Raw genomic sequence first — 27,139 nt, forward strand, 5'->3', positions numbered from 1 at the left:
TTTGTTGTTGTAAAGGTTCAGTAGGTGTACATCTACATGATGACATCCTATTCATAATTTGTAAGGTCCATTTGGCTGATGGACCCACCTTTGCCAGCAATTGCACTTTAACAATTCTGTAAACATCTTTTGCAAGGTTCAGGAAAGTGTTTATAGTTAGATGAGAAAGCCAGAATTGCAGCCTCTGCTCTAATTCATCCCAAAGGTGTTCAAGAAGGTTGAGGTCAGGACTGTGTGCAGACCAGTCAGGTTTCTCCACACCACTTTATACACCTGCAACCATGGAAGTGTTTGGAACTCCGAAATTAATTCATGGGGTGGTGTGACCCAATACTTTAGGCAATGTAGTGTATCTTGGGGGTTCTTACTTCTACATTTTGTATTTTGACAGATAAGAAGCCATGACTTGAAAACCATTAAACTCACCTTCGTTTATCGTCAGTGTGTCACATGATCCAAAACTGATCACCAACAGAGTCAGAGAGGAGCACAGAAGCCACATGGTTTAATCCCTCTGAAAACAGCTCCTTGCCTCTCCTTACCTCTCCCCGCCTCAGCTGCCGGCTGACTGGTGAACAGAAGAGAAAAAAGTAAAAGTCAACAATGTCAAATCTTTTTTTTTTCCTCAGTGTACCACCAAGTCGGCTCACTTCGCCGACAGCTGTGCATTATTCTTGACTCCTAAATACATGCTGATGTATATTTATGAGTCTGTCACAGTTGATGTGTTAATGATGTGGTATGTTGCAGGCATTGTTAGTGGCATATGAATTAACCAGAATGGCCCTCATTAAGGAGTGTAACTCTCCAAAAGTCTGATCATAGTCATTATCCTGTCCATCTGGTTGCCCTTTGAATGAGGAGCACACATAGATGTGCATGTAAATATAATGCTGTGAAAAGCTATTGGCACCCCTGCAGATTCTTCAGATTTTCTGCTTTTGCTGTTCTTCCTCACACTTACATGTTTTAGATCATCAAACTATTATTTCATTTTTTATATTAGACAAAGAAAACCAGAGCAAATACAAAATGCAGTTTTAAAATTGTGATTTCATTTAAGGAAAAAAAGCTACCAAAATTAACCTGGTTCTATGTAAAAAAAAAAAAAAAAACATAATTGTTCCCTTCTTAAATTCTAAATAAATTGCAAATAAATAAGGTTTTTTGGACAGATCAGTTTAATTTCACAAGCTACTACCAGGCCTGATTACTGCCACAACAGCAGAATCAAGAAATCACTGCAATAGAACCTTTTTGGCAATTTATAGTAAATGGACTGAACTTATATAGCGCTTTTCCAGTCATACAGACCGCTCAAAGCGCTTTACACTAGAGCCACATTCACCCAATTGCACACACTAACGCTCACACATTCATATACCGATACGCAGATTGGTAGGCAACTTGAGGTTAAGTGCCTTGCCCAGGGGCACATTGACCTATGGCAGGAGGAAGCTGGAATCAAACCCACAACCTTCTGATTGCAAGACGACTACTCTTCCTACTGAGCCTATCAGTAAGCTGATAGATAAATAAAACATATCTAGGACAATTCAAGAACATGTAGAAAACAAACGTCATTGACATTCATTTGTCTGAAATGAACACAAAGCCTCTTTTAAGGCTTTGGCAACCACAGTGAGAGCCATTGTCTGCAAGTGGGATAAACATGGAACAGTGGTGAAACTGCCGATGAGTGCCCAGCCTTCCATAATTTCTTTAAAAGGGCATCAACGACTCAATCAGGAGGTCACAAACAGGACCAAAAACAACATCTAAAGCAATACAGGCCTCTCTTACTTCAGTTAAGGTCAATGTTCACAACCCAACTGTAAGAAAGAGACTGAGCATGCAGGGAAATGGCATCCAGGAAAGAGTTTGATGATAAAACCACTGCTGAACATGGAAAACAAAGTCCAATTTCACATTTGCAAAACACATTCCAATAATCCCCAAGATACAAAGATATTACAAAGATATTCTGTGGATCCTAATGGATTCTGTGTCATTGAGGCTCAAAAAGGTTGCTGATTTAAAAGAATTCTGCGACCAAATTTCCTTCCACAGCAATACAAGACACGTTGTCAGTTATGGCAATTACTTGATGAAAAGTGTTGCCATTAAGGGTGTGGCTTGTTAAAGCGTGTGACATATGTACGAAAGCCTTAGTCCTCAATATGGCTGTCCTGGGTTCGAGTCAAGGCCTGGTGACGTTTGCCGCATGTCTTTCCTCTCTCTCTACCCCATTCCCTGTCTTGCTACTTTAAAAAAAAAAAAAGGAGGTTAGCGCAATCACTTAGTAGGTTTAGGGGGGCAATTACTTTGTTACATGGAGCACGGATGATTAAGATAGCATCCTTTTTTTACTTTAAAAAACATTTTTTTTATGAACAAACTGTTTTTAGTAAATAGTATATTATTATTCCTGCACCTGGATACTCAGGCTGCCTTTGATAGTAAAATTAACTTCATGATTGGTACATGTGAGTTTGACAAAGTAGCAAAAACAGTAGAAATCTGAAAGGGGTCAAATTATTTTCCAAAGTACTGTTTGTGTGCGCTTCATTGCAAAGCACAAAGTAAAGAACCCAATTTCATAAGATAAAAACACAGCACAAAATTGCAGTAAACAATGATTACATAAAATCAACTGGGCTAAACACATCTGGAGACTGTTCCACTGGAGCCAGGGTTATGTTGTACCAGATGTTTCCACGTGGCCCAACAACAAGCACACATACACAGATGCATACTAAAAAGCATGCCACGTGTAAATAATGGTTATATTTTATCTCTGTAATCCTCCCCACTCACTGTACCGCTTCTCAGCCATAAACATGCAGAAGAAAGCTAACACATAACCACACCTACGCCAGCTCGCATAAACAAATCCCAGCTGACCCAGTACTTGACCTCAGCATGTGTTAGGACCCATAACTCTGCTTCATTTCCCAGTGCAAGGGGGCCCTGAAGGCACCCAGGTAGGGGGACAGTGTTTCTGTACACGCACACCTGTCCTAAATGTCCCCCCCCCCCACACACACACACACCTCCATACACTCCATCCGATGGTTACACAATGCGGGGCTCCAGCAAGGCCGTGAATATCACCTAGTGTGACCTGACTGTGTTGTCTAATTTTGCTCTGAAATATTGAAGATGCCTTGACACATCATCACTCTGTATTTGTATTGGTTTTGGGACTGAAGGTTTGTCTTGCCTACTGTTTTTACTTCTGTTCTTTCGAGATTCCTTGCAAGAGTCTGTATAATCATGTTATTTCTCTGTTTATCTTGGGGTTCTTTTTGCTGACAACTTGGACACTGTTTTGGTGAAAGTAGCTGCAAGCAAAAAAAAAAGAAAAAGAAAAGCTACGAGACACAAGTTTCTTCCTGCACCTGGATGGGTGGACAGTAAATCAAAAGCCTCTGACAGCTGTGTTCTGAGGACTCTGGAGCTGCAGCCATTATTACAGGCTTCATGCAGCCTGATCACAATAATAAGAAAGCTCACAGAGAGAACATAATTCATAACGCATCCACAGTCTGTGGAGCCCACATATGCAGGAAAAGCTCATTTCTATTATTATCTGGCCTAAATCCAAAACAGTTTAATAGACTTCCTAATATGTTTTGCCAGGCATATATCTATTCCCCAACACACAAACATACACACTCCCACACACTCTCTCTTTGGTTTCTACAGCAGATAAAGCCAGGATGGGGTTAGGCTAGTAGGCTTGCCCAAAGGTCTGGCTGTAAGCGGTCACTGTGAATGCAGTCCTTACAGGAAGGAAAACAGTGGCAGATTTCATCCAGCTCTAAAAATGCTTCACAACAACAGATGAAGGAAAGAAGTGATGACCAAGATCCATCATCCACATTCACAACATTGCACCCCATAGACACTTTTTCCATTTTCTTCTATTTCTCTAAGAACAATGTGTTTCTTTTTAAGAATAGGAGGCAAAGTTGAGAAGCAGTGGAATCAGCATTTCATTTTTCTAACAACTGCGACAATTTTTCTTTTTGCAAAATCTGCAAATAGCTCTGGGGTCGTATGTAAAAAGCGTACTTGCACAAAAAAACTGCAATGTTTACGCACAATTTGGAATGCACAAAAATGAACGTTGCGTGAAAGTGTGTGGAATTCCATGCAAATTTTCAACCTGCTGTGAAAATGTGCTGTAGCCACACAAAGCTTTTCAATTGACAATAACAAATACACTGACATTGTATTCAAACTGAATAACATTTAGCCTCATGCAATCATGTTACATACTGTACCTCAGAAAATAATGGAAACAACCTCAGTTGGATGGAAACTGTAAACGTTCCTCTGTTTTTGTCACCTGAGGAGCATAAATGCATGTGAATCATCTAAGGGGCACTTTAATTCTCACTGAGAAAGAAAATGTGTCGGATCAGCAGATTAATTCCAAACAAGTCAGGTTTGATGATTCCTAAGGTGGACAAGGTGGCAACAATTACAATGTCCATAAATAGCTGCATAAAGTTGCATGTAATGGTAGAACAATGGCAGCTTTGGCACAGCTGGAGGACATCCCGATGGGAGAAGTCGAAGGGAGTGTTTTCTTTCAGAGATCGTACTGACCTGCTGGCACATGATGATGCCTGGCTTATTAGCCAGTTTAGATTCCCCAGGGCAACTATTTTGGAGCTCTGTATTGAACTGGCCACAGTGTTACAGAGGGAAACCAGGAGGAACTGTACATTGCCAGTGCCAGTTCAAGTTCTCACTACGCTGCAGTCCTTTCAGCCAGAGCTTTTCAGAGGGAGCTGACTGATAGGTCAAGTATTTAACAGTCATCCCTGAGCCAGGCCGCACCAGCCATATAGGATGGCCTTATCCATATGTTGCTCAGATATATATTATGCTTTGGGTGGAACTAACATAAAAATCAGGGGTCTCCAATTCCAGTCCTTTAGAGCTACTGTCCTGCAGCTTTCAGATGCATCCCTGCTCCAACACAGCTGAATAAAATGGCTGAATTCCCTCTTTAGCATGCCATCAAGGTTGGCAAAAGCCTGGTAATGAGTTAATTATTTAATTCAGGAATACTGAAACAGAGATGCATCTGCTGTAGGACAATAACTCTTTAGGACTACAGTTGGAGAACCCTGCCCTATATATATATGCTTAATGCCTCATTTAAATGTGGGGACACTGCATCACAGTGGTGATGCCACAAACTATGAGCCACAAATACGTTTGTGATTTTGCCTCTCAGGGTGATTCACTGGTAGGTGTTGCTCTTTTTGCCCCAGCACCATTTTGACCCTTTATAGTTTTATTTAACACCTGCATTTTTCACATATGAAATTGAGCTGTCTGCCGCAGGACAATTTCTGCTGACCATGTGTCAATTTATATTCACAAGGGGGATGTTTTGACACACTTTGACAACTGATGATTTGAAGTATTTTTTTTATATAATCTACCTATACTCTGCTCTAAGGAAATGTGGATTGTTTTGATTTCAGTGAATATCAAATGACCCGTGGTTGGTTAGTTTGATCAGGGGGTCATAGTCTGTCATATTTCATGATAGTCATCTGGCTGAAATGGGGAGCCAATTTCTTCCACTTTTCCAAGATCAGTTGGCCCTCCTCACCCAATGTCTAAGGCTGAGGCCAGCCACCCTGCGGAGGATGCTCATTTATGATGTTGTATTTAGGACCTTGTTCTTTCGGTAATGATTCATGTTTTGGGACCAAAGGTGAAGGTCAGAGTGTTGATGGGCAAGTAAACTGAGAGACTCACTTTTTGGACCAGCTCTTGAATTACTGTGGACAAGGCCTCAATCTGTCTATCCATCTTCCGCTCCATCATACCATCACTCAAAAACAGGACACTAAGACACTTGAACTCAAATAAATAAATAACACAAAAATGCATATATCAATCAAAGGATTTGAGCTTATATTTTTTCTTTCCATTACAGCTTTAATTGCGTCTGATACATGGAAGAAAAGGTACTGATTACCTAAATTACAATGGAGGCAATTTGTCTTCAGCACTTTGTCAACTAACTTTTTCTTCCAGTCTATGAGTAGAGTACAGAAATGTCTCTTTAAATCGTTTATAGTCAAAGCAGGGATCAAAGCAAGAATATATTGTCCCTCTGGCCTGTATGGATGATTTGTCCTTACAAAATATCTTAGACTGTTAGATTGCACCATTTTTAGAAAGTAAGGTATAAAACAGTTAAATTGCAAAGGTAGGAAACAGTAAAGGGGTAAAATTACCAGCTGCTACTTTGTGAAATTTTGAGTCAATAAACCCAATCATAAACCCAATATACAGTATTTTGTATATTGTATCGTCATCTCAACTCTACCCTAAAATCTAGTATGATAAACCTGTTTCTGAGGAAGACAAAGATGCACAACAGAAAATGATCTGCAAGCTGGCGGCAAGCACTGGGATGCTTCAGGGAATAATATACTAATAGAATATGTGGAGCCTTCTAATCATGCTGATTCTGATATGACTTTTTCCTTTTCCCCAATATTTTTGTCAACAAAGTAAATGCCTTAACTAAAGTGAAATAGTGCAGCTAAATATAAAAGAACTGCTGGAGTTTTGACAACACTGGATTTGTTCATGTTATATACGATGTTTACTAATACTAAGCATACTGTTAGTTGTGACAGTCTACAATAACAATCTTAAACAGAGCATTTTGCTGCTTCCCCTATATGCTGTTGTGCAAATTACCTCCCTGCAGCTCTTCTTTGTTCTAAGCCATCTCTGATTAAATCAGTGTGAGGTCCTCCTAATGCTTTTGTAAAACAGGTTGTATTATAATCTGACACAAACAAAAAACACTCTTATTATACTGTCTTGAATTTTACTCTTTCACTCTTCTGTCATCAAACACTTTACCAAAGGTATAAATTAGGGAATGAACTAACTAGTAACTAACTAGTATGTTAGTTGAATTACCAACAAGTCATTTCAAAGCAGAGTATACATACTGGCATTGCACTAGGTCTTCAGCAAACTAATTTGCATGAAAACATACCAAATTCTGCAGCTATATATGTTGCAAAAATGGGTTTGCCACACCCACAGAAATATTTTCTTATCGCTTTTCTGGCACACTTGCATGTTTCAGATCATCAAACAAATATTATCAAAGATAGCCATTATGTTCAGACTCACAAAGAGATGTAAAAGAGAGGCCTGTTAGGTATTGAACAATACGTTATTATGCTAATTGAAAAAAATCTACCAACTAAAAATCACATTACACATATTTATAGGAGGATACAAGCAGATATGTCAGATAACACCTTAAATATAAAAGACAAATGGAAGATGGAGGATGGCTCATTTTATAAAAACACTGACCCTTTTAGAAAAGGTCAATCTCATTCCAGTGTTGGATGAACTATGGTCAGACAGGGGATCATATACATATTTTATGGGACTGTCAAGCTCTGGTGGAATACTGAAAGGACATAAGAGGGAAGATTGAGAAAATTTTATTCCCAATCCATTTTATTTATACAGCAAATAAAAAAAAACAATTTGTTTAACCAAATTGTTGTACAGTCCTAAAAAGTGACAATCCAAGACACAAAATAATATAAAAATATAACAAAAACAGTAAAAGCTAAATAAATACAAACTACAAAAATTGGTAAAATAACAACAAACCAACTCACACTGTGTCAAAAGCCACCAAAAATAACTGTGTTATTAAGAGAACGTAAAACACATCTACAAAGTCAATGCAAGCGACTTCCCACTGTCTACATTCTCATCCAAGAGTAGCGAATGCTGCAAGACACTGACTCAATGCAATCTGGTAGGTTTCCTTTTCTTAGTACAGTCAAATGCAGTTTATAAATGACACTGGTTAAAAGGTTTAGGGTATATTGGAATGTATGTACTTGACTTGAAATCTGTTTGATTTGACTGAATTGACTTTGTAAAGTGACGTGAGACTGTGTGTGTTGTGAATAGGTGCTATATAACAAAACTGAAGTGAACTGAATTGAAAGAGAAGAAGCATGCCTAATACTTAATGGCAACTTGTTCCATAATTTTGAGACACAACTGGAAAGGCTTGATCTCCTCTGAGCTTCAACCTAGTTTTTGGTACAACTAATAAAAGCTGGTCAGCTGATCTAAGGGTCCTTGGTGAAACATATGGCTGAAACAATTCAGAGAGGTATGGGGGAACAAGACCATTAAGGCATTTTAAACAATACTATCAGAAATCACTTATCAAGTATAGTGCATTTGACTGAACGTCAAAGCTCTTGCATTTTTAAGCACATATTCGACAATGTTTTCAGTCCCCAAAGTGGGACTTAGAATCAGTCAGTTCTTAGTCTTGACCTAGAAAATGACCTAAAAATGTTTTGATCAGCAATTCCCTTGTATGAGCTGAACTGTTGTATTTTTTTCACCAATGTTTGTCAATTCAAAGATTGCAAATCTACAATTTATGTTACTATAACATTTCCATGCCTTTTAATCCACCTGTTACTCAGTTGTATTTGTGTCTCCAGTCAAGATCCCTAATGATTACTGGTTCTATTACTTTAATAATCACTTGAAATAAATATATGTTTTCTCTTATTACTTCTCCATTCAGGCTGAATCAAATCATGCAATGTGCCTGAGGAAGTCAAAAGATTATGCACCTTAACATGGCAACTGGCAGAGTTCAGGCTTAGTCCAAGGCAAGATAAATGTTCTCGTTATCTGGTTTTGAGCCTGGTTAAACTCTTAAGAAATACTGCCTAAGATATGCAAAGTTAAGAGAATCATGGTCAGCCCCAGAAGGTCCCATTACAGCCCCTGAGTGCATCAACCAGAGTTTCAAATTCTCCCATCCAACCAAACTATAAGGCACAGAATGGTGCAACATTCCTGCCAAAAATCTTGACTTGATAGCGGAGCATTTGATGCAGCTGCAGTGGAAAAGATATCTAGCCTATCTTATGCTGCAAAAGCAGTCATAATTGTTTGGATAAGTACACATCAGCATCTGGAAAAAAAAGATGTTACATTCAGGAACCTGCTCATGTGCTGAGTAAATTTGTGCCAAGTGAATTAACATAGGAACACACAGTAACACCTGGTGGTTTCATCTGCAGTAAAAAAAAAAAAAAAAAAAAAACGTTGCAGCTCAAATTTTCCAGCTCTGTATTCCTGTTGCACTGCAGTGCATGTGGAATATCTTTGCACTGTGTGACCCTGGAGCCTCGATCTGCTCAGTTGTCTAATTGAAAGAATGTTTCTACTAGACATGCCATTTTCAAAGATATCAGTAGTTTTCTTACAAGACTGAAATATTCATTTACCTGCAGTTTCATGAAATGCAACATAAAAAAGACCTCTGAATGTAGAACCACTTTGATGCCCTTCATTCTTATATCTGATTTTCAATTAGTCCGAATGTGTGTTGATTTTGTTCATGTGTGAATCTATTTTGGACAATTGATGCATGCTGTTTATTCTTTAGTTGTATAGCTCTTTGATCATCTGTTTGACGAGCTGTTTTTTTATATTCATATGTATGTCAGTATACTCAACAAGGCCAACAAATCAATTTTACCTTTCTTCGCACCACAATACAGAAGTATAGAAAATATGTTCATTTTGACATCAGTCAAGTTGCTTCACAATGCCTGTCAGACAATCACAGTTCTTTTTTGTTCTTTGCTGTTAAGAAAGCAACACAAACATCGAAAATATTCCTGAAATCAAAAACCTCGGACATGCTTTAGGCCAAACTTGGGAGTGCATTGCAAGCTGTTACTTGGAACTTCAAACTGTGAGCAAATAAAGGTGACTAAAAATGCCACGAAACCTTGAAGACACCTCTGATATCCACTGACCTGGAGCAGAAGAAACATTTCAACTAAAAAAACAGAATTCTCCAAACCTCCTTTTCAGATTCAAGAGACATAAGGCAGGTTTCTACATGACTTACCTTCCAGGCAGTATTCAAGACCTCTTTATTTGAAGCTCGTGATGGAGGAGCGGTCCAGCAAAAGGAGTAAATTGTAAGACACATTCATACTTTCCACATCCGCTCAAGGCGCCTTGCAAGTTTCAGTACCAAAGGACAGTTTCAGTCAAATTGCAAAAGTGATGATGTAAGTAAGGCCAACTCTGATGACATAACCTGCTTGGCCGTGAGCCAAAGCCATGGTATGACACTGCCTTTAGCATTCATTTACATTCCTATGCACAATGCAGACTCAAGTGGTATTCAAAGTTTAATGCAAGTCCATTGTACAATCAGGAATTGTGAGAAATATGCAGGACTACAGCTAGATGTCAGGTAAAATGTCTAAAAAAGGACTCTTTAGAAAATGAAGGAAGTGCACAGAGGGATTTCAAACAAATCTTGGTTGTTTTTGTGTACTTGTGTGCATGTGTGTTTAACTACAGGAGAACACACAGGATATGGAGGATTCAGCAACCTCAATAATGTGGAAAGCAGATGTTTCTTCCAAGTTTTCTCACAAAATTGTCCTTGATTTTCTTTCCTGTGTAGAAGAAAGGGGTCAAAATTTGATGAGCCATCTCGATTTGCTCAGACACGACTATAAAAGATAAACCTGAAGCCGATCCAGAAAAAAAAAAGGGATGTTGGGAGGCTTTTCCATGCTTCAGGGTGCTGGAAGAAGGCCAAGAACATTTACAGTAACAACTCAGCCTGCAATGAGTTGTGTCTGGGCTAAGATACAAAGGGGAAAATCAGCATCACTTTTGCCAGCAGCCATACTATTAAAGTGGGTAAAAAATGTAGTATAGAGGTCCAATGCACAAAATACTTACAACTACCATTTGTCAGATAATAATATCCAATGGGAGACAGTTTATTATTATGCCTCGGTTACTTAGTTGACAGTGAGATTTTGCTATTTTGATGAGCATCTGGTGCTTGATTTGTATAAAAAATCCATTTGATGTGCAGTATAGGGCTTTAGCTAGTCGGAATTACTGAGCAGCTACACATCTACATTGCCACATCTATAGTGATGTGCAACAGTATCCATTACCCTGGTAACTTTTCACATTTTTTTCACTTTACACAATGTATTTTATTAGGATTTTATACAATAGACTAACACAAGGTGGTCCCTAATTGTGAAGTAGAAGAGAAAGCTTTGAACTTTGTTTTACAAATAAAAATCTGAAGAATGCAGTGTGCATTTTAAGGCAGACCCTTTTACTTCCATAAGCAGTAATCAATGAATAGTCCACTTGTGCATATATAATTTATATATGAATAAAGCTGTTCTATGAAGGCTTTCAGGCTTTTTATGGCTCAATAGGGAACAACAGCATCATAAAGACCAAGAAACGCAAAAGACAGGTCAAGGAAAAAAATTGTGAAAAGTTAAAAGGGTTAATTCATAAATTAACATTATCAGCTTTACACGTCTGAGAAGCATTTAATCCATCATATGGAAAATAATAGAATATGACTCCATTTTAAAAATACCAAGACATGGTCCTCCACCTCAACTAACAGGCCAGGCAAATAGAACATAGAAGGAGACAAGAGGTCCATTGTAACCTCAGAGGAGTTGCAGAGATCCATAGCTCAGGTGAGAGAATCCAAAGAGACCGCAACTAATAGTTGTGCACTTCCCAAAAGTGGGCTTTTTGGTAGAATGGTGAAAAGAAACACATTGATGAAAGAATGCCCCGTCAGCAGTTTGTGGAAAGCCATTTTGGCAAAATACAAAAAAAAAAAAAATGTAGATGAAGGTGTCATGTAGATGAACGGTCAGATGAAGCCTGAAGTGCATGTTTGGCCTACATCACAACATGCAAAATGATTTGTGTGACAGAAATAGCACATCCCCCTGAACACATGATCCTAATGATGACACAGATAGGTGGCAGCATCATGCTGTGAGGGTAAAGCTGAGTGCAGGGCGATCCTGGAAGGAAACCTGTTAGAGGCTGCAAAAAAAAAAAAAAACTAAGACTGGGATAGAGGGTCACCCTCCAGTAGGAAAACCACACTTAACACCCTTAACACACAACTAGAGCCAGAAGACCACACCAAATTCCAGTTAAGGATCTATGGAAAGGCTTAAAAAAGTGATGTTTATAAACACTCCAGAATAGGTCAAATTTTCTGTCTCCTGATGTGTAAAGCAAGTAGAGACATACCCCAAAAGCCTTTCAACTGTAATTACATTACGCGGTGGTTCTACAAAGTTCTGGCCTGGGAGGGTTTAAAAGGAAGCCACAGTTTTTAAGATTTTAATTTGCGAAATCATGTATCCTATCCTTCCACTTAACAATTATGGATTGCAATATGTTGTGTTAGACTGTAAAGTAGAAAAAAAAAAAAAAGTACACTGATGTTTGTGGTGGAAGCGTGACAAAATGTGGAAAACGTTAAATTGCATGCATTAGTGAGACACAGTAGTTAGATTTAAAAACTGTTGCCTTCCATTACTGTCAAAGCCACTAAGTTTCTTTTGCTTGAACAAAAACTTCTAGAGTCAGTTCTTCTGCCCTTAAAAGTAAAAAACTTACCTTCAACTGCTGATTAATCCACAACTTTGTGATTACATGAATCCGACATGCGTGTGTGTCAAGCATTCACATTTATTTCAGTGTTGTTTTTTTGTTCCTCTGCCCTTTTTTCCTTGAGTCGTCCTTCACAAAGAAAGGAATGAAGAGAAAAAGTTGTTCCAGGATTGTCTGTGTTCAACTTTCCCCTCCCTCTCTCTCCTCTCCCACTACTGCACAGTCCACCTCCCCAGTGTGTGGTTTCTTATTACTTTTTTCCACTCTCAGTCTATCTCTTCCCCCCTCTCCCTTCCAGTTTCTTTTCCAGCACCCCTTTGTCTCTCTCTCTCTCTGTTTCTCCTCTGCTTCTCTCCCCTGTCTCGATGGGAGCCCCCAGTGTCAAACGTGCAGTGACATCACCTTGTCCAAAATGCTGGAAAATGAGCCCCAGGGCATCTCTATAATCTCCCCACTGAGCCGTTCTGGGCCTCTACCCCCTCTTAACCCTCTACTTCTCACCCCTTTCACCTCTTACTGTGTGAATCATGGCATACTGGAGGGGGAAAGGAGGCTTGCTTCCATTTAGCCTGTCTGAAAGGGCTATATTAGGGCAGGAAATACTGATTACTATGGTCCTTGCTGGTGCATTACGTGAATAATTTACTTTATTAAGATTAATGAACTTACTTATCACATTACGCCATGATTGGAGGTCAGGTCAACAGGACCTATATTGTGTTGTGGTTTGATTATTGCATCCATTGCATTGTGGCTTTGGTTGCAGTGCCAGCATATTCCGAAACACTCCAATCAAAGGCTGCATACATTTTACCCTTATTGTCAGAAAATAAAAAGTAGGTGAATAAATATGTTTTCAGCTGATTTATATATGCCTCCCACCACGCAGCGACTCAGTAGGTAGAGAAGTGTTCTGTTCATCAGTAGATTAATTTTTTCTTCGTTGTTAAGAGGTCAGCTTCTCTTGCCTACTCATTATCTTTCACTTTCTTATCAGCAGTAACCGCTGAAACATGTCTAAGTGGTATCCTTCTGTTCAGGTTCATTAATGATTTTTGCAGCTGCCTTGTAGTGCAGCAAATGTTTCAAATCTAGTGGTTTTTTAAATGCTGGTGGACACTCAGTCATTTCAGCCAGTGGGGCATCTGGAAAACTGTATCCTTGTTTCGGAATACAAAAAACTGGTTTAAAGAATTTCAAACATTCAGTTTTTTCACATTTTCATTTTGTGTAACCTCAACGTCCCTCTCGCATGCTCTACAAATCTGGTCTTTATGGAAGTGTGGCAAGAAGAAAGCTATTGTTGAAAGAAACCAATTAAAAATTTAGTTTAAAGGTTTAGGAAAGCCATGTGGACACAGCAAATACGTGAAATAAGGTGTACTTTACAGATGAGACGAAAATATAAATTTTTCGCCACTGTGCAAAATGCTACACATGGAGGGAAGGAAGATTTCAGATCTCTCTTAACACATCAGTGTGGGGCAAGATTGCAGATTTGTGAGATAGACATAACTGGCATAGCAGAGAGGAGAAAAAAAAACAACACTTACATCAACTGAGGTGAAGGAAGGCTGATAATCAGTGGGTATCAGAGCTCGTGATACTAAAGGAACATTGTCTGAGCGAAGAATAGGCTGGTGGAAATTCCTTTAAAAGCCAATCCCTTTGTTCACCTGTTAGAACATACCATACTCGTCATCATTAACATGGTGGTAGCAGCACTATGCTGTGGGAATGCTTTCTTTGTCTGGGCCAGCGAAGCTGATCAGAGTTGATGGGATGTTGGTATGGAGCAATGTACAGACCAATCCTAAAAGAAAACTTTTAGGGGCAGCAAAAGACTGAAACTGCGGTGGGGCTTTGTCTCTCAATAGGACAAGCCCAAAAATACAGCATGAACTACAATGGAACAGGTTAAATAAAAACAATGTCATGAAAGGTCCAGTCAAAGTTCACATTGACCCTCTTCAGAATGCATCTCACTTGAAGCCACTCCCATACCAGTACTGTCTCGTCCCTGGCTGAGGTAAGGAGAGGTGTCACTTTCTCCTTCTGGGTGTAAAAGTGTTGTTTCTATTTGCGTTTTGCCTCCTTGATTCCTCTGCAAATGTTTCCTCTTGCTGTGCTCCAACATTGCATTGAAGTGATTATCTCTGACTATACCAGAGATCTGTGGTTTGTATGCTGATGTCTGAATAAGAGAAATATTGTCTGATTGTCCTAAATATGCCACTGAGGTTGCCTTGAAAGCTGCTGGTATGTTGGTGTAAACTTGATTCAGTACATTGTTGTCTCATGTGGCAAAGGTCAGAATATGGGTATGACCAGTTTAAAGTCCATGTGATTAAAGTTACCTGCTACAATGATCACACCGTTTGGATGTGCCTTGAGGTGTTCGCTGGTGCTATTTGCAGCTTCTCCAGAGCGAGGTTAGCTTTAGCATAGGGAACCACATACCATGATTGCCGCCATATTGTAATAAAGTCTCTAGGCAAAAACAAAAGCTTGCCCTTTACCATATGGAGCTCCAGATCGGAGCTGCAATGTCTCTCCACAATGTCCATCACTGTACACCATTTGTTGCTCGCAATAAACACTCAGTCCTCCCCTTGTGGCTTTTGCCAGGGTTTTATGTCTAGAGTTCTCTGCAAATTGATGAGCTCACTAGCTGGATAGCTTTGTCTGGTATATTGTTGTTTGTATGTTTGTGTGGTTCCCTAGAAATGTGGCAGTAGCAGATCACCATTTTTTTTTTTTTTTACAGAAAACAATTATTCCAACTTTTATATAACTTTTGAATGACATATTGATTATAACACTCATTATTTACTAACATTACATTGTATTTATTGTTCACATTTATCAAGTCCCCAGAGACCCCAGCTGACAGTTGGCTACATTGTAGCCTACAACTGTTGCCTTGTGGTAGACTGAAAGAAGTGAGGCTGCCATATATTAGCTGGTATATCAATAAAGGGTTTGGTTGTACAACGGAAAAAATACAGATGGACTGATGACAACGCTTAATGATAGCGCTGAACAGCTGTTCTAAAAAAAATAAACCAAAGGAATAATATGAAAAACATGTTTGCAGTTTCGATAAGGAAACCTTTTTCAAACATTGGCCTTTGATATGGAATTTGTTTGTCTTTTTAGGTAAGAGAAAAGCATGAAAGCCATATTTCAGCCTGCTGACAGGCAGTGTGCAGCCAGGAAAGTGGCAACTCTTGCTCTTGCTCCAAACAGCCAAAGGAAATGTTGGTCATGGCTCTGGCATCTCAATAGATTATATAAGTTAATAAGAGTTAATCGTAGCAATGCCAAGGACAGAACGTTTTTGTGTTTTTAAATCTGTACTTATTTGAAACTTTTGTATTTCTCAATACTGGTAGCAAACCCTAACCACGGTGGTTAGTGGCCCGGATAGTAAATTTGGCCTTGTGTGCATGTGCCTACTAATAACAATTTCTCATTGACCCTAAATAATTTTGTTTCTTTTGTAATGCCTAATCATGAGGTCAACACAAGCCCTAACTCCCACTTAGACTTGCTAAAAGACAGGTGGATTGCGTCATATCTTGAGGAGCATTTAGACTTATATCAACTATCATCTTGATAGATGAACACATCAAACTTTGTTTGAGGTGCAACTCGTATTTTCAGCCCTGACAAACAGCCTTTCATCATGATCAAGTCTTGGGTTCCAGTTACATCCACCTGCTCCTCTATGCCATCATCAATAGATGTCATAATTATAAAGCAGAGACAATCTATATTAAAGTTTTTAGCCGCAACACAAGTTAGATCAGCCATTGCCAAGGCAGAAAAAAAAGCTATAATAATTACCAAACCCAGTTGCTCTGAGTGTTCTGGTGCCACATAGGGAGAAGAAAAGAAAAAAACTGACATGAAAGATACAATTAATTTGAAGGCTTCTGTATTATACATGAAAAGATGCTGTTTGTGAGGCCTCCAGAGACCCTCATATGGTTAACAGATTTGTCTTCGCTTTGCAGCGCAACGTACATGAAAATCAGGTCATGAAGTGGCATGCGACTACAGTTTCTATGAGGATTGATGTAAACGCTCCAGTTCACATGCATATGAGCCATTCATATCTTTGCCAGGTGGGACTAAATTGTGGTGACAAGCCCGAGAGACGCAATCATAAAAGGCTCAATCATAACAAAATAAAAAAAGGGAAAACAAAAGACAATAAAACAAAGTAATAGACTGCCGTGAAGGATCAACAGTGGAGATATTATCATGCAAGTCAGAGCCTCAGGGGAAGATGAGATTCAGATGAAATTGGCATCGCTTCAAAACATGTTCTGTGCCATTGTTAAACAAATTGACAGAGAACATAAGGCTCCCAGGCAGAGACTAGATAGAATGAATCTAGTCTTTCACAGGATCTGTATGTGTATTTTGACACACTGCAGGTGTGTAGGTGATGTGTGATCTATTACAGTCGCAGCTACCGTGCTTGGTGGGTGGGATTGGCTGAATTCTGGATTTAGGCTGGGGAATGTCTCGGGAAAAGGAGGATCAATGGGCATGTCAGGCAGCAACGTATGGCGGTCCGCAAACGTCCCTTGATTTACGAGACGTGAGGTCTCTGTTTAACCAACTCCGTTCTGTCAGCACTTAAAGTTCTATATCGCCATCTGTTCACCTTAAGCTCTGCACTACACCTCCTTGGAGAGTGATGCTGTTGGTTCAACAACTCCATATTTGCAAACAAGAAACTTTTTATTTTTAGGAAAACCTATTCAATTTCAGAATTTATGTTGCTCCCCAATTAGCTGAAAGGCAATCCAGTCTCATTAATTGAGGCCTCTAGAGCTCAAGGCAGCTAGTTTTCTTGTAAGGCTGTGGGGGAATACACCTGTTGCCAAATCTCTCTTGGGACCCCTGTGTAGGAATCAGGAGTCTATAGGAAAGGATCTATATATGTGGCCACATAATTGAGCTACCTTCTGCATAACTTAGATAGTCTCTTGAAAAACATTTCTCCCTTTTTGGAATTTGTCCTATTTTAATATGTTTTTTGTCTGAACAGCACATTCATTATTATTCAGCTGATAACTGTAGAGCTACCTCTGTAGACCTACTTCTCAATAACAGTGCAATATCAGTTTTAAATATTTCCTGGTATGTCTCTACTAGTTTGCTCACTGAGACTCCAGTTTTGAAAAACTGACATAGCTGACACTTGGTGAGGCAAAGTGCTACTGAGAGACTTGGAGAAGAGCTTTATAAACTGCAATTGCTTTTGAGTCAATCATAATTTTATTAGATGATTGTAATAATTTATGCTTTTAAAACTATATAAATGTATGTCACTGTATGAATCTAATTGTTTATACTTGGAAATGGTGCTACTGTCTTGCCAGGCTTCTCTTGAATAAGACATTTTAAATCTCAATGAGTTTTTATTTGGATAAATAAAAGGCTTATTATAATTTTGTTTGCAAAATAGCCCAAGCTCAGTTACAAAAAAAAAAGATATGCAAAAAGTATTTTTTTTGTTTTTTGTCCTGACTTGCCTTTAGGTCGAGACATTGACTAGAATATTTTAACCTATAAATACAGTTCCTTCTCAAAATATTAGCATATTGTGATAAAGTTCATTATTTTCCATAATGTAATGATGAAAATGTAACATTCATATATTTTAGATTCATTGCACACTAACTGAAATATTTCAGGTCTTTTATTGTCTTAATACGGATGATTTTGGCATACAGCTCATGAAAACCCAAAATTCCTATCTCACAAAATTAGCATATCATTAAAAGGGTCTCTAAACGAGCTATGAACCTGATCATCTGAATCAATGAGTTAACTCTAAACACCTGCAAAAGATTCCTGAGGCCATTAAAACTCCCAGCCTGGTTCATCACTCAAAACCCCAATCATGGGTAAGACTGCTGACCTGACTGCTGTCCAGAAGGCCACTATTGACACCCTCAAGCAAGAGGGTAAGACACAGAAAGAAATTTCTGAATGAATAGGCTGTTCCCAGAGTGCTGTATCAAGGCACCTCAGTGGGAAGTCTGTGGGAAGGAAAAAGTGTGGCAGAAAACGCTGCACAACGAGAAGAGGTGACCGGACCCTGAGGAAGATTGTGGAGAAGGGCCGATTCCAGACCTTGGGGGACCTGCGGAAGCAGTGGACTGAGTCTGGAGTAGAAACATCCAGAGCCACCGTGGACAGGCGTGTGCAGGAAATGGGCTACAGGTGCCGCATTCCCCAGGTCAAGCCACTTTTTAACCAGAAACCGCGGCAGAAGCGCCTGACCTGGGCTACAGAGAAGCAGCACTGGACTGTTGCTCAGTGGTCCAAATTACTTTTTTCGGATGAAAGCAAATTCTGCATGTTTTTCGGAAATCAAGGTGCCAGAGTCTGGAGGAAGACTGGGGAGAAGGAAATTCCAAAATGCCAGAAGTCCAGTGTCAAGTACCCACAGTCAGTAATGGTCTGGGGTGCCGTGTCAGCTGCTGGTGTTGGTCCTCTGTGTTTTATCAAGGGCAGCGTCAATGCAGCTAGCTATCAGGAGATTTTGGAGCACTTCATGCTTCCATCTGCTGAAAAACTTTATGGAGATGAAGATTTCATTTTTCAGCACGACCTGGCACCTGCTCACAGTGCCAAAACCACTGGTAAATGGTTTACTGACCATGGTATCACTGTGCTCAATTGGCCTGCCAACTCTCCTGACCTGAACCCCATAGAGAATCTGTGGGATATTGTGAAGAGAACGTTGAGAGACTCAAGACCCAACACTGGATGAGCTAAAGGCCGCTATCGAAGCATCCTGGGCCTCCTCCATAAGACCTCAGCAGTGCCACAGGCTGATTGCCTCCATGCCACGCCGCATTGAAGCAGTCATTTCTGCCAAAGGTTTCCCGACCAAGTATTGAGTGCATAACTGTACATGATTATTTGAAGGTTTACGTTTTTTGTATTAAAAACACTTTTCTTTTATTGGTCGGATGAAATATGCTAATTTTGTGAAATAGGAATTTTGGGTTTTCATTAGCTGTATGCCAAAATCATCTGTATTAAGACAATAAAAGACCTGAAATATTTCAGTTAGTGTGCAATGAATCTAAAATATATGAATGTTAATTTTTCATCAATACATTATGGAAAATAATGAACTTTATCACAATATGCTAATATTTTGAGAAGGACCTGTATTCATTGATCTAAACCACTCTTTTGTAGCACTGGTTATATGTTTCATGCTGTAGAACAACTGGAAAGAGAACCTTCTATCCTTTTCCACCCTCTGACATGTTTTCATTTAAGATTGTCTTGCATTTAGCTACATGTGTCTTTCTATTATTTCTGACCAGCTTTCCTGTCCATGATAAACAAAAGTGTCTACACAGCATGATACAACCACAGCTATGTGTCACCATGGAGACTTTGTTACCTCACTGGCCAAAGTTGCCAGCTATCAACCAGTTAAACACTCCCAAAGAAAACTCCAGAACATGGGAATTTACTTAAAAAATCTATTAAACTGAAACAATTCAATCAATTACACTTTGGTTCACATGGCAACATCAAACTGTCAAGCACATAGGTAAACCATATTGCTAAATTACAAACATAAAGCTTGGTCATGCCACTACAATTAAGGCTACACACATGAATATCTAGGCCTGAACCTGGGCCTTGGTCAAACACATGGCTAAGTAGCTTAGTACAACAATGCTAACCCTGCATATGGTGAGCTTGACAAAGAAACTGACATGTAATGTTTAGCTTGTGCAACTGGTACATGACTCACAAACAGGTTCCAAACCCTTCTTGTAAGAATCATACTTACAGACAACTTTTTTTGCCAAGATTACAACAACTGACAGCCTTTACTCCGAAAATACAACCACTAGCAGGGTACAAGGACAAAGGTAATGTACTTCCTGGCAACTGACTAAATAACCTCCCTCACACAGAAAGTGAAAGAATATCCTGGTACACAAGCAACTACATACATTATGGAAACTACTTAATAATTCTCAAAGGGGGAAGCATAGAGAAAGCTCATTAATGAAAATGTGCCTTGTAAGTTTTCAGCCACTTGTAGTGTCTTTTGTGGTGGCTTGAAAGTTAAAGATTGCCATTTTCTGATCAGCGCAACTATCCCACAGAACCACTGTAATTATATTGGGATTACATCACACACAGATGGACTATTAAATACCTTCTGAAAGCATTGTATTTTAGTTTGGGTATTAGAGTGAAGAGGACTGAATAAACATGCATGCCACACTTTTCAAATTTTTACAAATTAAACCATAAATCCTTTCCTTTTTGCATCACTATTATGCATTAATTAGTGTCCATCTATCATGTAAAATCTATTGAATTTTGTGGTTGTACTGTTACGAATCTGAAACAACTTCAACAGGTATGAACTCTTCTTTAAGACACTGCAGATTTCTTTATTCCTTCTGTCCTCAATTTTACAGGGGTTGGACAATGAAACTGAAACACCTGTCATTTTAGTGTGGGAGGTTTCATGGCTAAATTGGACCAGCCTGGTAGCCAGTCTTCATTGATAGCACATTGCACCAGTAAGAACAGAGTGTGAAGGTTCAATTAGCAGGGTAAAAACACAGTTTTGCTCAAAATATTGAAATGCACACAACATTATGGATGACATACCAGAGTTCAAAAGAGGACAAATTGTTGGTGCATGTCTTGCTGGCGCATCTGTGACCAAGACAGCAAGTCTTTATGATGTGTCAAGAGCCACGGTATCCAGGGTAATGTCAGCATACCACCAAGAAGGACGAACCACATCCAACAGGATTAACTGTGGACGCAAGAGGAAGCTGTGTGAAAGGGATGTTTGGGTGCTAACCTGGATTGTATCCAAAAAACATAAAACCACGGTTGCCCAAATCACAGCAGAATTAAATGTGCTCCTCAACTCTCCTGTTTCCACCAGAACTGTCCGTCGGGAGCTCCACAGGGTCAATATACACGGCCGGACTGTTATAGCCAAACCTTTGGTCACTCATGCCAATGCCAAACGTTGGTTTCAATGGTGCAAGGAGCGCAAATCGTGGGCTGTGGACAATGTGAAACATGTATTGTTCTCTGATGAGTCCACCTTTACTGTTTTCCCCACATCCGGGAGAGTTACGGTGTGGAGAAGCCCCAAAGAAGCGTACCACCCAGACTGTTGCATGCCCAGAGTGAAGCATGGGTGTGGATCAGTGATGGTTTGGGCTGCCATATTATGGCATTCCCTTGGCCCAATACTTGTGCTAGATGGGCTCGTCACTGCCAAGGACTACCAAGGCAGTGCCGTGTATCAAGATGACAATGCATCAATACACACAGCAAGACTGGTGAAAGATTGGTTTGATGAACATGAAAGTGAAGTTGAACATCTCCCATGGCCTGCACAGTCACCAGATCTAAATATTATTGAGCCACTTTGGGGTGTTTTGGAGGAGGCCCTACACCAGGTGTTTCAGTTTCATTGTCCAACCCCTGTACATCCTTATCCGGAGTCTACTTTACTTACATATTTTATCCTCTACATCCACGGTCATGTTAAAGATAGCCCGTTCTCTTTTCTCCCCTACCTTGTACCTCGTTGCTCAACTCCTTCTACCCCTCACTGACCAAGTGAGGCGCAGGGAGTCAATTGATCCTGGCAGCGTCTTTATTGGCTCAGTTATTTCCACTCCATGCTTCTGTGCTCCCCTAAGAGGATGAGGGATTGGGGAGTATGGGAAGCCGGGATGAAGCATGGGGGAGGCAGTCTTTGGGAAGGGGGGACTGGGCTTGTTTAGGTATAGATGAGGTAGAGCACACAGAAAGGAAAGCAAGAAAATGAGAGAGATAGAAGGTTTTACACACACTTACACCTGAGCAGGAAAAAATGCAGTGAGTGCCCCTGGTGAGCCCCTGAATCTTTAGCTCACGCGCAGGAGTGGATTCCATTTCAAGCATGAGCGCCAATATAAATCAGTCAATCAATAACAAAAAGAGATAGCCACATAGTCTTATACATGGGCAGCCACACAAAACAAAACCCTAGTGCACAGCCATGACTTAGTATGAGGAACTCCTGTTTAGATAGTCATTAAGAGCTTCAGTGCTCTTGTATGTCCCAGTAAATTGGCTTAATCCTTAAAACCGGCTCTTGTTGGCCGCTAATGTAACCAGGGAATCAGCTAAGCATGAATTAAACTGTGTATGTGTGTGCATGTGTGTGTGTGAGTGTGTGTGTGCTTGCAGAGCTTCTCAGTTTGCTTGTTTGCATTATGGCTGCAATAAGCAATAAGCCATGCAGACGTTGAGTTGAAACATTCTCCCACCACTCAGGCTGAAGTTATGGCCCATCCGAGGGCCCTAGGCACATGTCAGATTTAAGACTAAAGCGAGGAGCCACAGTTTACTAAAGTCTAATCTGCCTGTCATGGCGTTGAGGAGAGACACAAAAATAGAGCGCTATTAAAAGGAAGAATGGGATCAATTAAGAGAAGAATGAAAGACGGTTACACAGTGGGGAAAAGAAAAAAAAAGACAAAAGCGGAGGAGAAGAGTAGATTAAGTCTGCCACATCATGCACCATGAGAACTAGCATGTGGAGCATATTTCTCTGGCTGACACATATTCTAACAACGTACTTTTTCTTTTTCTCCTCCTCCATCCACTCAGGTTTTCCATTCAGACCAGAGGTTCAAAAGGCATAGAAGGGGGTTGGGTCCGTGGGATATGCTGACACAGGCTAATGAGAATCGGGAGAAAAAAAAAGAAAGGGATAGACACAAATAGGGAGCAGAGAAGGCGTAGGGAGCAGGAAATACAGTACCTGAAGCAGTAGTTTTCCATTAGAATCTGTAAAGAGTTGGCACAATCGTTTAAATTTGCAGCCAGGATGCATGTAATGTCACATGATCATAGCGACGCGTTACTCAAAAGCGGATGGGATTTTGCAGCTGCCAGACTTTTAGAAAGGAAAGAGTTCTCTTTCTGCCCGGTTTTCCCAACACACTGTAAAAATGCAACCCAAATCCCTACCGGCTGTAAGCCAAATTAACTTTTCCATAAAACGCATCCATATACAACTATTTTGTTCAAAATATTTTTAGTCCAGACTGAATTAGCATTGGTTGTGTTGACCAAAAACTCTAACATTACTTTGATAGCTGTTATGTTCTCAGCTTCCATTATCTGTTTTAACATGTAATGGATACAAAGGATGTCTGATGTCTGAATGCGTGTGGACATTTTATTCCCTTTAGTCACATTACTGTATAATGTCCAAAGACTTACGTGATCACACATGTGCAGAACCTAAGCAAACAAGCCTCTGCATGAGTCTCTGACATCTTGTGAGTTTTGTGATTTGTCAAACAGCAAAATCTCCTGACTGATTGACACTTCCAACTCTGGAGACAGCAAAAAATTTAAAATATAGTAAATCAATTATAATTTATTAGTATGGTGTAGGGCCTCCTTTTGCGGCCAATACAGCGTCAATTCGTCTTGGGAATTACATATACAAGTCCTGCACAGTGGTCAGAGGGATTTTAAGCCATTCTTCTTGCAGGATAGTGGCCAGGTCACTACTTGATACTGGTGGAGGAAAACGTTTCCTGACTCGCTCCTCCAAAACACCCCAAAGTGGCTCAATAATATTTAGATTTGGTGACTGTGCAGGCCATGGGAGATGTTCAACTTCACTTTCATGTTCATCAAACCAATCTTTCACCAGTGTTGCTGTGTGTATTGGTGCACCGCCTTCAGGATACAATGTTTGAACCATTGGATGCACATGGTCCTCAAGAATGGTTTGGTAGTCCTTGGCAGTGATGCGCCCATCTAGCACAAGTATTGGGCCAAGGGAATGCCATGATATGGCAGCCCAAACCATCACTGATCCACCCCCATGCTTCACTCTGGGCATGCAATAGTCTGGGTGGTACGCTTCTTTGGGGCTTCTCCCGGATGTGGGGAAAACAGTAAAGATGGACTCATCAGAGAACAATACATGTTTCACATTGTCCACAGCCCAAGATTTGCGCTCCTTGCACCATTGAAACCAACGTTTGGCATTGGCATGAGTGACCAAAGGTTTGGCTATAGCAGTCTGGCCGTGTATATTGACCCTGTGGAGCTCCCGACGGACAGTTCTGGTGGAAACAGGAGAGTTGAGGTGCACATTTAATTCTGCCGTGATTTGGGCAGCCGTGGTTTTATGTTTTTTGGATACAATCCGGGTTAGCATCCATACATCCCTTTCAGACAGCTTCCTCTTGCGTCCACAGTTGTGACCAAGACTTGCTGTCTTGGTCACAGATGCGCCAGCAAGACGTGCACCAACAATTTGTCCTCTTTTGAACTCTGGTATGTCACCCATAATGTTGTGTGCATTTCAATATTTTGAGCAAAACTGTGCTCTTACCCTGCTAATTGAACCTTCACTCTATGCTCTTACTGGTGCAATGTGCTATCAATGAAGACTGGCTACCAGGCTGGTCCAATTTAGCCATGAAACCTCCCACACTAAAATGACAGGTGTTTCAGTTTCATTGTTGAACCCTTGTATATGTTTGGTTTTTTTTTTTTGTTGCTTTTTATCACTTTACAAAATTCTAAGTGAGCAAACCCAAACATAAGCCAAAGTCATTAAAAACTATCTTCAGCATAAAGAACAAGAATTACTGGAAGTGATGGTATGGCCCCCACAGATCCCTGATCTCAACATCATCGAGTGTGTCTGGGATTACATGAAGAGACAGAAAGATGTAAGAAAGGCTACATCCACAGAAGATCTGTGGTTAGTTCTCCAAGATGTTTGGACCCATCTACCAGCCGAGTTCCTTCAATAACTGTGTGCAAGTGTACCTAGAAGAACTGATGCTGTTTGAAGACAAAAGGTGGTCACACCAAATATTGATTTGATTTAGATTTCTCTTTTGTTCATTCACTGAATTTTGTTGATTGACAAAAATAAATGATTAACACTTCCATGTTTGAAAGTACTCTTTGTTTACAGCATTTATTCCACACCTGCCTAAAACTTTTGCCCGGTACTGTATGTTGGATGGTTTTACTTGGCTAGAGTGTGTTTTTGCAGCTTCTGCTCCTCATAATCCTGATGACAAATTTAGGAAACTCCATCTGTTCTGAACACTGAAACTTAAGTTCTTGGATACATTGTCTGGTTCACATTACATGCAACCACTAGTTTATTAAATTCATTTAATTTATATAGGGCCAATTTAAATAGGGCCAAATGTCATCCCAAGGCAATTTACAAAATAAGTAAATTACATCCAATCATACAGATTTCAAGTCGATTATTTGGGATTACAATTATTAAAAGCTGCACTAGCCACATCGTCTTCACTTAGAAACTACAACTTCATCAGTGCTGTGAGCTACTTTCATCATCTTGGTACCGTCACTGCTGGGACTTTAACCAAAAAGGTCAAAGCTTGAAACAAACATCTATCTCAAATAAATACCCAGCTACAAATTGAAATTCGTATGCTCTGGGCTTCCCACTGGACTCGGGTTCCATGCTGTGGAAAACAACTCCAAATTGTGTCCATCCAGGACTGTGCTGGTATTTGGGAGACCAAGGGGAATGGTGATTTTTTTCAGGTCACAGCTTAAAAGCAAAATCAGTTTGTCATGTTGTTCAAAAAAAAGTTCAAACATTATTTACTAAAATTTAGCAGCAAGGAGGAGACATAAGTGAATGCAACAGTATTTACATTATAGCATTTATGATAAAAATTTACATGAGCTGCATGTCTTATAAAAACTTGTCACTGTGAAACTTGGGAGAATGTAGGTCACTACTACTTTGCAAAGTGTGCTCGGTTTAGATTGTTTTATTTTGAAGGTGTATAAAGGCCACACTGACAATGCAGAATCAGAATCAGAATCAGCTTTATTGCCAAGTTCGTACATACAAACAAGGAATTTGACTCCGGTACACTTTGCTCTTTGGTTTTGTTTTTGCATTACAGAATATACATATTTACAATGTACAATATACACATATATAATACAAATTGCATTTGCAACATCTGTATTCTGTTGTTTTGTACAGGGGGCGAAAATCCCATTTATTTTTGGGGGGGACACTAAACAGAAAATTTTCAGAGTAATTCTTTTGGGAGGCACATGTCTCTCTCTCTCTCTCTTTCCTGCTCCTTGGCAATTTTTCTGCATGTTAAAATAACTTTATTGAAAGTAATATTTGTAGTTATAGGGTTATAGGGTTCTTTATTAGCCCATATTTTACCCTTATACAGGTTTTTCTATGTTCAACCAGCAATGTCAACAGTGGTATTAGATGGAAGGTAGCAAAAGTCCATCTTTACGATTACATCTAATATAATTTATTTGCATCCAGCTCTAATTTACACTTTAGTGCATCATAGGCTACATTCACACTGCAGGTCTTAATGCTCAATTCCGATTTTTGGGTGAAATACGATTTTTTTGCGTCGTCGTTCACATTTCCAAATATATGTGACTTGTAATGATCTCCTGTGTGAACGCATTTATACAACCCAAGTGTCCTGCATGC

At 39.8% G+C, this 27,139-nt stretch overlaps 1 protein-coding gene across 2 annotated transcripts in view; it reads right to left on the minus strand.

The window, feature by feature from the left end:
• The window catches only part of col16a1 (collagen, type XVI, alpha 1), a 119,761-nt gene extending 107,012 nt beyond the window's left edge, over positions 1–12,749 (minus strand). For both annotated transcript variants that reach the window (XM_047383300.1, XM_047383299.1), the window contains exons 1-2: positions 12,556–12,749; positions 427–568 (exon numbers count right to left, since the gene is read on the minus strand). In XM_047383300.1, coding sequence (XP_047239256.1) covers positions 427–502 — 76 coding nt within the window. In that variant the 5' untranslated portion in view covers positions 503–568; positions 12,556–12,749. The remainder of the gene's footprint in view (positions 1–426; positions 569–12,555) is intronic.
• Between the last annotated feature and the right edge of the window lie 14,390 nt (positions 12,750–27,139).

The sequence above is a fragment of the Girardinichthys multiradiatus genome, chromosome 13, assembly GCF_021462225.1.
Source record: "Girardinichthys multiradiatus isolate DD_20200921_A chromosome 13, DD_fGirMul_XY1, whole genome shotgun sequence".
Lineage (NCBI taxonomy): Eukaryota > Metazoa > Chordata > Actinopteri > Cyprinodontiformes > Goodeidae > Girardinichthys > Girardinichthys multiradiatus.